The sequence below is a fragment of the Capsicum annuum genome, chromosome 6 (genome assembly GCF_002878395.1).
Source record: "Capsicum annuum cultivar UCD-10X-F1 chromosome 6, UCD10Xv1.1, whole genome shotgun sequence".
NCBI lineage: Eukaryota > Viridiplantae > Streptophyta > Magnoliopsida > Solanales > Solanaceae > Capsicum > Capsicum annuum.
The window spans coordinates 223,846,489-223,859,392 of NC_061116.1; the positions used below are offsets into that span (position 1 = coordinate 223,846,489).

Here is a 12,904-nt window from a genome sequence, read left to right on the forward strand (position 1 = left end):
TGTAATTTTTATAATTAGGATAAAAATTTGTATAAATATAATAGGTTAAAATGTGTGTTTATGTTATTTTCCCATAAATATTTTTTGTAGTTTTCCGTCTCCTAAAAGCAATTGGACGCCGTAACACAACTAATTCAAGAGAAAATATTGCCTCCATCTTTATTCCTCTCCATCAATTTCTGCATACACCTTCAGTTCCAAATTGTATCTTTAAATTATATTTAGTGCCCTGCTTCTGCTTGAGGTCTCTCGAAAAAAACCTCTCTAGTGGTACGCTGTTGTTGTTGCTGCTTTGCCACTTGTTTGTGTTTTAGTTTAAAAATTCATAATGTTGATTATACCTTCTGCAGGTTTCGCTTGCGGATGACTAACCCCGAAAATAATGTTCACACTAATACGAAAGCCTATGTCCAGGTTCTTTTAAAAGATATATATATTTGTGTAATGGCTTACAAGAGGGAGGGGATTCCAACAACTCATGTATATGCAAAAGAATAAATAAATTATTCTTACTCTGTTTATATATTGATGTATGTTTTGGCGTAATACATGCCTTTTAAGTTGGCCTCAACTCACATCTATGCCTTTTAATTTTGGGTGTATATAGGTAGACATGTAAACTTGTATAAAGATGAATAAGTAGACATACACGTTCCATGTGACATCTATGTGGCATCTACATGGCAATTTCACATGAATTGCCACACGTAGGATGTGTGTGTCTAGTTGTTCAACTTTATACTAGTCAAAAGCACCTCCTTATGCACATCCAAAGTTGGAATAGGTGTGAGTTGAGGCTGTGGTAAAGGGCACATTTATGTCTCGATGGAGTTTTTATTTTGTTATTTTTTTGATGATTGTGGTGTCCTGGCCAGATTTTGGGCACGTCGACTAATTCCAGGCGATATGTATCACCTCTCACCACTAACATAGTATAACGGGTAACTCTATCCACCAAGGCTGCCAGATGGGAAATATTCACCTAGTGTTCTTATCTCCATTTGAATTTGAACGTGAAACCTCATATCTCAACCATTTCATTAATCACTAGGCCACACCCCCGATCTCCAGCAACGTTTTCCCGCTTTCAAGTTTTAACCTTTTTCATCTTTCACTTTGTATCTTTGCTGATTATATATCATAAAACCTTTATAGGAGAATATTGACTAATGTGTTTCTAACACTGAGCAGTAATCCTTTCCTTATGTATGATATGGATGCTTACAAAGTTTTTTCCTTTGGTTTAAGTATATGTAGGCAGAGAATCTTTACCCTTTTTGGTGGATAGCATGAGTCAGGAGGTGTCAAAGGAAAAAAAATAGCATAAAGAATACTTTTTTTTTTCATGAAGTGGGATATTACTAAGAAAAGCATCCTGAAGATGCATTACAAAAGAAAGAAGTCATAGAGAACACTATAGTCAAACGGATGAACAGTGTTATCAAAAGAGAAAAGCACAAAAAAGCTCCAAGGACTATTGGGGCTTAAAGCGCAAATGAAAGAGTGCGCTTCATTGGAAATAGGCTCAAAGGGATAAAACATACAATGTTTAATCCAAGATTAATAATTATAAGCATTAATGACAAATATGTGAACAAAGAAACTGAAAACCAACAACAATAAATTGTAATATCAATGTTTAATGTCGCCTCTTCAGAAGAGACTCATTCACAAGGAGAAGTATGCCTTAGAATCTTGATGACGACAGTGAAGCGCACATAAAGTGAGGCAAAATGCTCAACATGTTTTGAGCCTCGCCTTTGGGCTTAAGCACGCTTGAAGCGCGCCATTGATAACTCTGTGGATGATCCAGAATAGAAATATGACTGTAAAAGAGGAAGAAATGATCATTAGAATGGTTGTAGATGAATAAATTAATCTCGGTGTGACATCGGTCTTAATCTCACTTTTGTTGCTGTATAAGTTGTGTTGGTTAATCCCCTCTAGCCTGTAAAATCTTATAAACTAGTGTGAATTTGTTCCCTCATCCCAAAACTTAAAAGTCATATGTAGCAAACACTACTCCACATACTCAACAACAGACCAAATTGATTGTATTAATAAACTGAAACAGGGAATTACGGTAACAAAGCACTATTGATAGAAAGGGTAGAACGAACGATATTTGGGTCAGACAGAAAGGGGATGAGACGCCATAGAAGAAGTCGAGATGAGAAGCATAGTGTTGGGCAAAGGCACAATACACAATAAGCATAATCCATTCTCTCTCATCCATTGGTCCTTTTAGCTAGTTGTTAAGTAGGCCAGGGTCCCAAGTCAACCTTTGTGAAGGCCTTCCAGTTGTTGCTTCTTCTCGGCCCAATAACTAGTTGAGTGACGTGTATAGGTATTGGCATAGGGCCGAGGCTGGTTCATAACATACACGGACTAACCCCAGACACTTATAAAAGGTTTACATAACTATATATCCTTGTCATCTTTGAAGTATACAAAAACATTACCATGTCTGGTGAATTACTTTACGATTGTAGTCTTAACTGAAAATGAGATGATCTCATATCTTTGTTTGTTTTCTTTATTTTTTTGCTTCTTAAGTTTATTTTTGTTTTGTTGTAGTAATTGCGACTTTCTCGTTTGTTACAGATTTTGGGGACAGGAATGGATACCCAAGAAACATCCCCATCTGTTCTGCTCTGCTTTGACAAAGAAAGATTCATATTTAACGCTGGAGAGGTAACTCTTGAGTGATAGTAATATCTATTTACTCACTGCATTTTCTCTAGGGAAGAGTAGATTGGGGATGTTATAGTATTAACAGTGACATGATGAGTTGTAAATATAACTAATTGTGTTTCTGCTTCACCTTTGTGAGTAATTTCATGCTTACGTTAAGGATTCTCACTTTCCCAGACGTTCTTATTCCTAGTAACTTTTCTATCTTAATTCAAAAGCTATAGGAACGGGCTGCGTGGAGATGCCAACAGAATGCTATTTCTAAAGTATGGACATTTGTTAAAAGTATAATGAGTAGAAGCATTCTGTTCAGATTCAATCTTTTAATAGATTGATTGAATGCTTAGACCCAAATTATCCCTTTTTATCCACTTATTAAACATTAAAAAAAAAAGAATTATCACCTGCTTGCGGAAGTTGTCTCGTTAGTTACTTTCTTCTAAGAACACTTCTAAGGTGCTATTCCTCAAAGCATTGCTCATGATGCAGGGATTACAACGCTTCTGCATGGAGTATAAGATAAAATTATCTCAGGTATGTCTCAGATGCGCGATATCAGTTTCAAAGTACAAAAGTAATTGGTCACTGCTTTTGTTGGACATAAACAATCGATTTACAGGTAGACCACATATGTCTCACTCGTGTATGCTCAGAGACAGCAGGTGGACTTCCAGGTTTGCATCTTCACTTCAGGGAATAATGAACTACTTTTAAACCACAAATAGTTTTCTCCCTTTAACTTTCTTAGAGAATTAAATTGATTTTCTATGTGGTACAACTTATTACAAATTCAAGAATCAAATATCTCGTGAAATCATTTTCGTCATGATTCCTCCCTAATTCTGTAAGTCTCAGGATTGCTATTGACTTTGGCTGGCATGAAAGATGAAAGTCCTCAAAGTGCTGGGAAAGTGAGTACCAGTTCAGTGCTTACTTCCCTGTTTTTCATATTATACTTGGCATTAAAATGTACAGCGACAGTGGTGTACTTGCTAAAAAAGCATCCCCTATTTTTTTTTTTAAGGTCCAGATATGGGGTCCTCCAAATCTAAATTTATTGGTTAATGCAATGAAGACTTTTGTCCCTCATGCTGTTATGAAGAATAAAAATTGCATCCCGCAAAGTGGATCTGCATTAGTTCCCCCATTACATGCGGAGGAGTTGAGAGCTGATGGCAAGTTCAAGGCAGTTAGTATATCAGCTATTCTCCTATCACCGACTCACTTTGCTGGATCACATTTTAGTCCAAATGATACCTCCATTGTATATATTTGTAAACTACATGACATCACGGGGAAAGTTGACAAAGATAAGGCTAAAGCTTGCGGACTCAATCCAGGGAGAAAGCTTGGACAACTGCAGAAGGGGTTCAGTGTGAAGTCAGATTTTCTGGATATCGAGGTCAGTTCTACACATTAGAACTACAGTATGAACTTTGTTTCTGCGGTACTTGTGCCTTTGAAATGGTTAAATTGCAGCCGGTTTTAATTTTGCCTCATTCAGGTCCATCCAGATGATGTTATAGGTCCAACTATTCCTGGTCCGATTGTACTGATTGTTGACTGTCCAACAGAACCTCATGCACAAGAGTTACTCTCTGCACAAGCTCTTGAAGCCTATTACTCTGATTCCCAAAGCAACTCCCCAGATACCACCAAGGTTGTGAACTGCATCATTCATCTGGGCCCTGCTACTGTCATCAACAGTCCTGTTTATGAGAAATGGATGGGGAAATTTGATTCTGCCCAACATATTATGGCAAGAACTCCAAGGTCTGTAACTCCTCTTAATGCTTATTTTAGATCTTTCCTTGTCAACACTGGTTCATAGTCATTCTGTCACAGGAAGCATGAAACAACTCCAATTCTAGTATCTAGTGCTAAAATAGGTACAAGACTGCATTATTTGTGTCCTCAGCTTTTTCCAGCTCCTAGTCTTCCTTCTGTTGGTGACGATGTTGGAACACCTCATATAAAGGTACCAGTGGAGTTTTGTTTTGAGCTCTAGAAGTTGATAGTCACTTGTGAGAACATCTTAAAAAATCGAGGAAAGCTTGTGATATGATACTTGTCTTTGCAGGGTTCAGCTTGTGGCATATTTGCTGAAAATCTCTTAAAGGTATTGTTGACTCCAATTTTTCCTGATTATGTTTTTCTTTTAGAAAGGTAACAATATTATAAATTATCAGCACAATGGATGTGCTGGAAACTATATTTTTAGCCCAAAAGGAGCAAGAGTATATCCTTGGGCTTCTTACAATGGCTCTATGATACCTAACAGTGAATCAGCATCTTCCATTAATTCTTCTTTACACCAAAACTGAAATAAAAGCAGGCAGTTCATTTTGATTTTATGCATAAAGACATTCTCTCGTGTAGTTTGCCCTCCATTCCACCCTTTCGTACCATACCTCAGCTCTACCTTTGATTTCTGGGAATTCAAAAGATTCCCCCCTACTAATGAAGTATATTATGTTAATCATAACTATAAAACGAAGAACTGAAAATGAACAAAGTTTCTAGAGCTATATAGATTAAATATAATTCACCTGCCAGCTAGAATTTAAGTGAGAAAGGAATCTGTTCAAATGTTCTGACTCGGGAATGTGCTTCCTGCCTTTTATGTATTTTGACTCGGGAAATGGGCTACCTTTGCCTTTATGAATTATGCAGAAATGTAAGGTGAGGCTGCGTACAATAAATCCTTGTGATTGGGCCCTTCACCGGACCGTGCACATAGCCGGAGCTTAGTGCACTGGGCTGCCCTTTTTAACCATATCATGTTAAACTGTTCCTTAATAAACTTGTGATTATAATTATTCCAGTAGTGTTTATAATAAAAAAAATGATGGTAACCATTTTCCCTTCTCTTCAAGCTACATTTTCAACTTTTCTTCTTTCAAGCTTAATGCATTATTCATACCTATGGTTTGATTAGAATTTTCATTTGCATGGCCTTCCTTGGATTGAACTTTTCTTGTCCAACCTGTTGAACAGTTCACCTTACGTCCTCCTAGAGATATGGGATTGGACAGATCAAGTGTTGAAAATCCGACGACCTCCTCAGTTTTCATTGAAGAGTTACTTTCAGAGATTCCCGAGATTGCTGATGCAGCTAAGAACATAAGCAAATTTTGGCACAAACCTAAAGATGAGGTGGAATTATCCAACAGGCAGGACAGTGGTGATGTCGTGACTGAAGAACCTTCAAAATTCTCTGCCCCTAGGTGTCTCGAGAATGTACAGAGAGATGATCTGGAGATTGTTTTTCTTGGCACCGGTTCTTCTGTACCTTCAAAATATCGAAATGTCAGTTCCATCCATGTTAATCTTTTCTCTAAAGGGGGTTTACTCCTTGATTGTGGAGAAGGAACCCTGGCACAACTCAAGAGGAGGTAATAGCATCGAACTCTTTGGATTTACTCTATGTTGTTCAGAACTTTATTTGTCATTTTTGATTTTGGTGAACTAATTTATTTGTAACTTTGGAACAGATATGGCATTATTGGTGCAGACAGTGCAGTTAGAAATCTTAAATGCATTTGGATTTCCCATATCCATGCTGATCACCACGCAGGTGTGGCACGGATACTTGCTTTACGACGTGATTTGTTGAAGGGAGTAGCCCATGATCGCATACTGGTTATTGGGCCAAAACAGGTTGGGGAGTTTCTCATGGAATATATAAAATTAGAAGATCTAGACATGTTGTTTCTCGACTGTAAGAGCACTACGGTGGCTGCATGGGATAATATGGAGGCCGACTCTATGTATGTTGAAAGTAGAGATCATACTCTGTTGACTTCTCTTTCTGAAGACAGTCCTCTGCAGCACTGTTCGAAAAAAATGAAGCTAAGCACTCCAGTTGATGACATAACATTGCTAAAGTGTTTCAGGAAAGTTCTCAGTGAAGCAGGTCTAGTGAGACTCATCAGCTTCCCTGTCGTACACTGTCCAGACACTGAGGCGTTTGGTGTTATCTTGGAATCAGCAGAAAGAATGAATCACGACAAAGTAGTACCGGGTTGGAAGGTTGTGTATTCTGGTGACACGAGGCCATGCTCGCAAGTTATAGAAGCATCTCTTGGTGCAACTATACTTATACATGAGGTCAGTGCAACTTTCCCTTATAGAAGCTCATGGCTTCTTTTATTTTTTATTTTTTTATTTTAGTAGGTACAGTATTTTATCCTTCGTTATGCAAAGTATACGAGTTGTAACATTTTGAAAAAGGAAGTTAATTACTACTAACATGCTAGTACATTATCTGCAGGCAACATTTGAGGATGGCCTGGTGGAGGAGGCTATAGCAAGAAATCACAGCACAATCAAAGAAGCTATAGAAGTGGGAGATTCTGCTGGTGCATACCGCGTAATATTAACACACTTCAGCCAAAGATACCCCAAAGTACCTGCACTTGATGAAGTGAGTATGCAAACAACTTGTATTGCTTTTGATCTAATGAGTGTAAACCTAGCAGATTTGCCAGTGCTACCTAAGGTTCTTCCCTACCTCAAATTGCTCTTCAGAAACAGTGGATAATTTATATTTTGAAGTACAGTTAGACCTCTGTATAGCAGTCATCCTCTATAACAATATTTCGCTATAACTGCCTAGTTTTCTTTGGAACCGACTTTCATAATATTGTTATATTATATGACGTTGCTGTTATAAAGAGTCTTGAGTACACAACTTCTGAGTTAAGAACAATTTTTTTTTCTTTTACAAGGACATTTACATTTGTTGCTGATCCTATCATATGGAAAAAGATGAAAAAAAGAAAAGTGTGAATACGTCATATTTTAGCAAAAATAAAGCCAGAGTCATTGTTGTTATAATTTGTCTTCATTATAAAAATATGATGAGAGCTCGTCTCTCAACATGTCAACCTCAACTACCATAGTTCCTTCAGCCTGTTACACCAACAAGGGAAAAAAAAAACTTAACACAACTTGAAAGATTATGTTGCTCGAATCCTCCAAAAATATCATCGCGCTCACTTTTGGATGATAAGACACATATCCAACAACATTTTTGGAGGATCCGAGCAATAGAAACAAATTAAAAGGATATTTAATAATACCTGAAAATGCAAGGTATAGAATACCCTATCTTCAAAAGTTGCAAAAGAAGTTGCATTTAGTAGAACAAGTCCTTCATCTTCTAATAATGATATAGCCTCACCAATTGTACCTCTATTGTTCTTCAAAGTTGATATTTGCATCACTATTTCTTTATTACCAACTTCATTTGCTGAAATTACAAATGAAAAATTCTCAAGTCCACCTCTTATTCTCTTTTTCTTGTTAAAATCAGCTGATTTTTCTCTATTGGAAATAGTTCTTGATGTAAATTGTCTTCCGAGTCAAATCTTTCCACTTCATTTTGTAATTGTGGTATGTACTTTAGAATTTTTTATATTGTTGCTGGAATGCTTTGCTTTTTCTGCAAAACATAAAGAATAATTAAAGGTTAGGTACGTTTCAATATATTGTCGGGCTAAAAACAACCTAAAGAGACTCTTTTTTAACACATTGTCCATTTGTGGACAAGTTCGCATGATTTTCTCAAAAAAGGCCTCACACCTATAAGCGTATCATACATTTTTTATATTCCACGTGCCAATCACCAAGCTTCAAGAGCTAATTTCGATATATTTGTTTTGTGATGCATTTTCAAGTTAGGGAAAAATAACATAAAATCATACCGTATGTTCCGAAGCAGGAAGCAAAGAGCGAAGAGAAGAATATAAGCCATTGATTTTCTTTCTACGATCGCGTTCACTAACATTATGATTAAGCTTCTTCACCGTCTGATCAGGTTGATTTATGATCACCACCGTTAATTATCTGATGATCAAATTTAATCGAATGTTGAAGGCTTTTTTGAGATGATGAATTAATGGCAATATCTGAATTTGAATTTTCTCCACTATTACTGTTTAATTCATAGCTTACAAGATCCTCCAAAAGCCACTCACAATTATTATTAACAGAAAATAAAGGAGAAAGAGAAATGGCTAGCATTTTGCTAATTAACACTTTGATTAAGTCCTTAATTTTCTGATTTACTACTAAGTTGTGCTTAAGACAATGTTGTCATCATGGCATTTATAATGGGAATCTATACAACAACAACATACCGAATATATTTCCACCAAGTGTGGTATGGAAAAGGTAAGTGTAGGCAGTTCATATTACTACCTCAGATGTGAGATAGAGAGATTGTTTCTGATAGGCCCCCGGCTCAAAATAAATTAATCTAAGATAAGGAATAGTAAAAGAACAAGATACAATAGAAATTAGCATATTCAATAATACCATAAACAAGATACTCCAAGTAACACACCAAAAGATAGAATATCCTAAATTCAGGCTAACCTTCTACCTTAATCCGTCTTCTCTACAGCTTCCTATCCAGGGTCATGTCCTTGGAAAGCTAGAGCTTCTCCATGTCATGTCTACTCACCTCCCTCCAATATTTCTTCGGTCTACTTCTACCTCGCTTGAAACCAACCCTAAACAACCTCTCAAATCTCCGCACTGGAGCATCTGTGCTCCTCCTCATCACACGATTGAACCATCTCAGTCTATACTAATAGATTTTTGATGGCATAATACATAAACAGGACCTTTAACTTAATATCAAATTATAACTATGACCTTTAACTTTGTCAGTGTACAAGTAAGTCCTTTAAATATATAAAAACTGAACAAGAAAACACTTCAATCTTGCAACACATATGCATGAAACTCAATCGCTCCAACATGGACTAGTAATCCAACCAAATGTTGCCACCTAATTAAAAAGATACACGTAAATTTTAGATATTAACTTTGCCAGTATACAAGTAGGCCATTTAACTATACAAAAATTGAATAAAAGAACACTTCAATCTTACAACATATATGCATGAAAATCGATCCTACGTGGACTAGTACTCCAACCAAATGCTGTCACCTAATTAAGAAGATACACATAAATTTTAGCTATTAGAAAAAAAGAACTTAATATACCACCATCACAAATATATGTACTTTTTAGATTGTTTCTTAAATAAAACAAAAAATAATTCATTAAAGGCTGACTTCATTAAACTAAGATTTCATTAAAATAACATTCAAGTCCGATGTGTATAGAAATTGTACAATTGTTGTTATAATGTGTATATAAGTTGTACCATTATTTGTATAAAATATGCATTTATGTATTTGATATCAAATATGCATTTGAAAAAAAAGAGTCGTATACAATAATAATTCAATTTTTATAATTACTAATTATTTTTTATTTTGATAGAATTTTACAACAAAATAGATCAAATGTTCTTTGAAATAAAGAAAAAAAAAGGTAAATCAATGACAAAAAAAAGGACAAAAATAAAAAGAAGCATTGATCAATTAAAAAAAAGATAAAAAGAAAACAGAAGCACTAGCCAATTAAAAGATAACAAAGCAAAAAAAAAAAAGGAACACGTGTCAGCATGCGTCAGCGACTGACATCAGTCATGTGGCTAAAATATGAAATTTCAATTCTTAGGTTATTTGAACGGAAAATGTTTGAGCCGACATGCAATTTATGTCCTTTCCCCAAATAAGAATTGGGAAAGATTTTGTTCTGATGCTATACACTACTAAAAAAAAGGTGAAATTCGATTTTATCCAATTTCCTACCAAAAAATTGATCAAAAAATGTGGTCGAAAAAACAGTGGTGGCTTTTCCAAAGTAGACCACGAGTGGTTGGTTTTTTACAAAAATATTTATATTTTTTAACAATTTATTATAATATTTTTAAAATTTTAAAAATAATTTTTGATAAAAAATCCGACCACGAGTGGTTGGTTTTTTACGAAATTAATTAATTAATTTAATAATAAACCGACCACGTGTGGTCAAAATTTTATTAAATTAATTAATTAATTTGATAAAAATCTGACCACACGTAGTCGGTTTTTTGAGGTTAAATATCAAAAAAACGACCACATGTGGTCGGTTTTTCTGAGAATTTAAAAATAAATAAAAACTGAACATCTAAATATAGCAATTGTAACAGCACCACCAAATGAAAATCCTAATACAGCATTTCCAACAACTAAAACCCAAATATAAATAAGTGTACATACAACAATATAACAATATAACATTTCCAACAACTATTGTTGTATGAAAAACATACAACAATAGTTTGAAACACTAAAATGATCAAATTTAAAGTCGAAGACATACAAAAATCTTAAAACTAGAAATCATCATCTGCGAATTCATCCTCATCTTCCATTTCATCGTCCATGCCGAGATTATCCAGGGGGGATAGACCTTTCGCTACCCGAGCAGCATCACCAGGACACGAAGGAATAACCCCTTGCGTCTGAATGAAACAGCTGAACTGCTCCTGCAGCATCCTAATTTGTGATGTTGTTGCCTCCTCCGTCTTCTTTTGCCTCGCAGTCTGTTTAGAATACCTCTCTTTCCATTCAGCGAGCTCTGCAGTCAGTTGAGATACCCTATTTTCTAGTCTGTCAATGATCTCTCTGTTAATCGAAGAGGGTAGAGTATGCAGTCCCAGACGAGCTCCTAATATTTTCGCCAAAATATTCTGTATGGTATTTGTAGTAATGACCTCTATTTGCAGGACCCACAACTTTTGTCCATAACTGATTCTGGACACACACGGGTATTGGGTCACCCTGCCTTTCAGAAGGCAGACTACTACGATACTCAGCAACAAGACGCGTAAAATTAACCTATATTCAAATTAAAGTTAATACTAACAGTCAAACAATAATAAAGTAGTTATACTTGAATAATAACAACTATGACAAAAAAATTTATAAATTCAAAATTTATTTCTTACATGAAAAATTTCTACACGAGGTTCAACCCAAACATCTTCATTAGTCGAATTCTTTTTTTTTTCTGATGAGTCTGCACGAATACCTCTGGAGCTGGTATTTCCTATCTTGTTCTTTTTCCTACATATGAAAAAATTATCCATGTTCACATAATATAAAAATTAAACTAGAAACAAAGAATTAAAATTTTTAAAGTTACATACCATTTTTTCCTGCACAGCAAGAGCACTTCTGACACCCGCAGTATGTAGGGATCCACCCTTGGATGATGCCCGGGCTTTCTTTCCTTTTTCTCTCAACAATTGTTATTCTGGGCTACTCCAATAGTGCTGATACAGTGGCCATATTGACACAATATATATATATATACCTATACATACACACGCATATATATACACATTATCGACTATATCAATAAGTACTATATACATCACATACGTACACGAGTAACTTATCCAATAATATAATGTGACGTTTTTCATATTATATAACTGTTCGACTTGCTTTTATACAAATTATTATTGAAAAACAATCACATGTACACAATTTTAATAAAATGATTACAGCATATATGTCAACATATCAGTCATACAATTTTGATATATGGATTCAGTTATCTAACTTTTGATTACTACATACGTCACTAAACGAGATACACGTATATAAACATATATTCAACTGTCTATCAGCTTTAAAATACGTACAATAAACATCACATACACGATATTACATTATCTTATGTCATTAATATACCTTTACTGTATAAAATGTATATAGTAGTATATACGTATACCTATATATACACACACTATTGACTATATCAAGTTCTAAATATGTACGATATATATCACATATACATACACAAGTATATTATTATCCAATAAAATAATCTGATGTGTTTGTTATACATACTCAGATGAGTGATCGATTCATTATATTTGATTAGCTTAATAATAAACTAGGTTTTGACTACATCTTTCATCAATCGATCACAAATACATCATATATAAATATCCAAATTTATATTTATATTTATATATATATAGATATATATATATATAGATATATAAACTTTCGAATTCGTACGATATATATCACATCCACAAGTCTATAGTAACTTATAATAGAACACGTTCGTTATATTCTGATGAATTATCGGTTATATATTACATTATTATGACTGTAAATACGTGCTATAAAACATCGTCTTTCAAATACGTACTATAAAGATCAGTTTTCATCTTTCAATTACGTATATGACAGATTTCAATGGTATAAATAATAATTAATAATAAAATTATTTTAATAATTATTTTGATTTTTTAAAATAAAAAAGCTACCAGTTGTGGTAGCTTTT

General features: G+C 34.6%; 1 protein-coding gene and 1 pseudogene across 3 annotated transcripts; one reads left to right on the forward strand and one right to left on the reverse strand.

Annotated features, from left to right (window-relative positions):
• The first annotated feature begins 85 nt into the window (after window positions 1-85).
• On the forward strand, window positions 86-7,387 carry LOC107875471 (tRNAse Z TRZ4, mitochondrial). 3 transcript variants are annotated; one of them, XM_047414159.1, is made up of 13 exons: window positions 86-270; window positions 351-414; window positions 2,605-2,694; window positions 3,184-3,228; window positions 3,314-3,368; window positions 3,544-3,605; window positions 3,719-4,096; window positions 4,199-4,467; window positions 4,540-4,672; window positions 4,775-4,813; window positions 5,692-6,089; window positions 6,189-6,804; window positions 6,968-7,387. In XM_047414159.1, the coding sequence occupies exons 2-13, from the start codon at window positions 364-366 to the stop codon at window positions 7,235-7,237; spliced, it is 2,406 nt and encodes an 801-aa protein (XP_047270115.1). In that variant the 5' UTR covers window positions 86-270; window positions 351-363; the 3' UTR covers window positions 7,238-7,387. The 3 variants fall into 3 exon arrangements, with proteins under 3 accessions (XP_047270115.1, XP_016577690.1, XP_047270116.1); XM_016722204.2 differs by having other exon boundaries at window positions 3,550-3,605; XM_047414160.1 differs by lacking the exons at window positions 86-270; window positions 351-414 and adding an exon at window positions 823-941.
• A 130-nt stretch (window positions 7,388-7,517) lies between these two features.
• LOC124899389 lies at window positions 7,518-8,721 on the reverse strand (annotated as a pseudogene).
• Between the last annotated feature and the right edge of the window lie 4,183 nt (window positions 8,722-12,904).

Coding starts and splice junctions, on each gene's coding strand:
- LOC107875471 (XM_047414159.1), top strand. CDS start 364: ATGACTAACCCCGAAAATAATGTTCACACTAATACGAAAGCCTATGTC. Junction 2,695..3,183: donor TCATATTTAACGCTGGAGAG/GTAACTCTTGAG, acceptor CTCATGATGCAG/GGATTACAACGCTTCTGCAT. Junction 4,673..4,774: donor TTGGAACACCTCATATAAAG/GTACCAGTGGAG, acceptor TTGTCTTTGCAG/GGTTCAGCTTGTGGCATATT.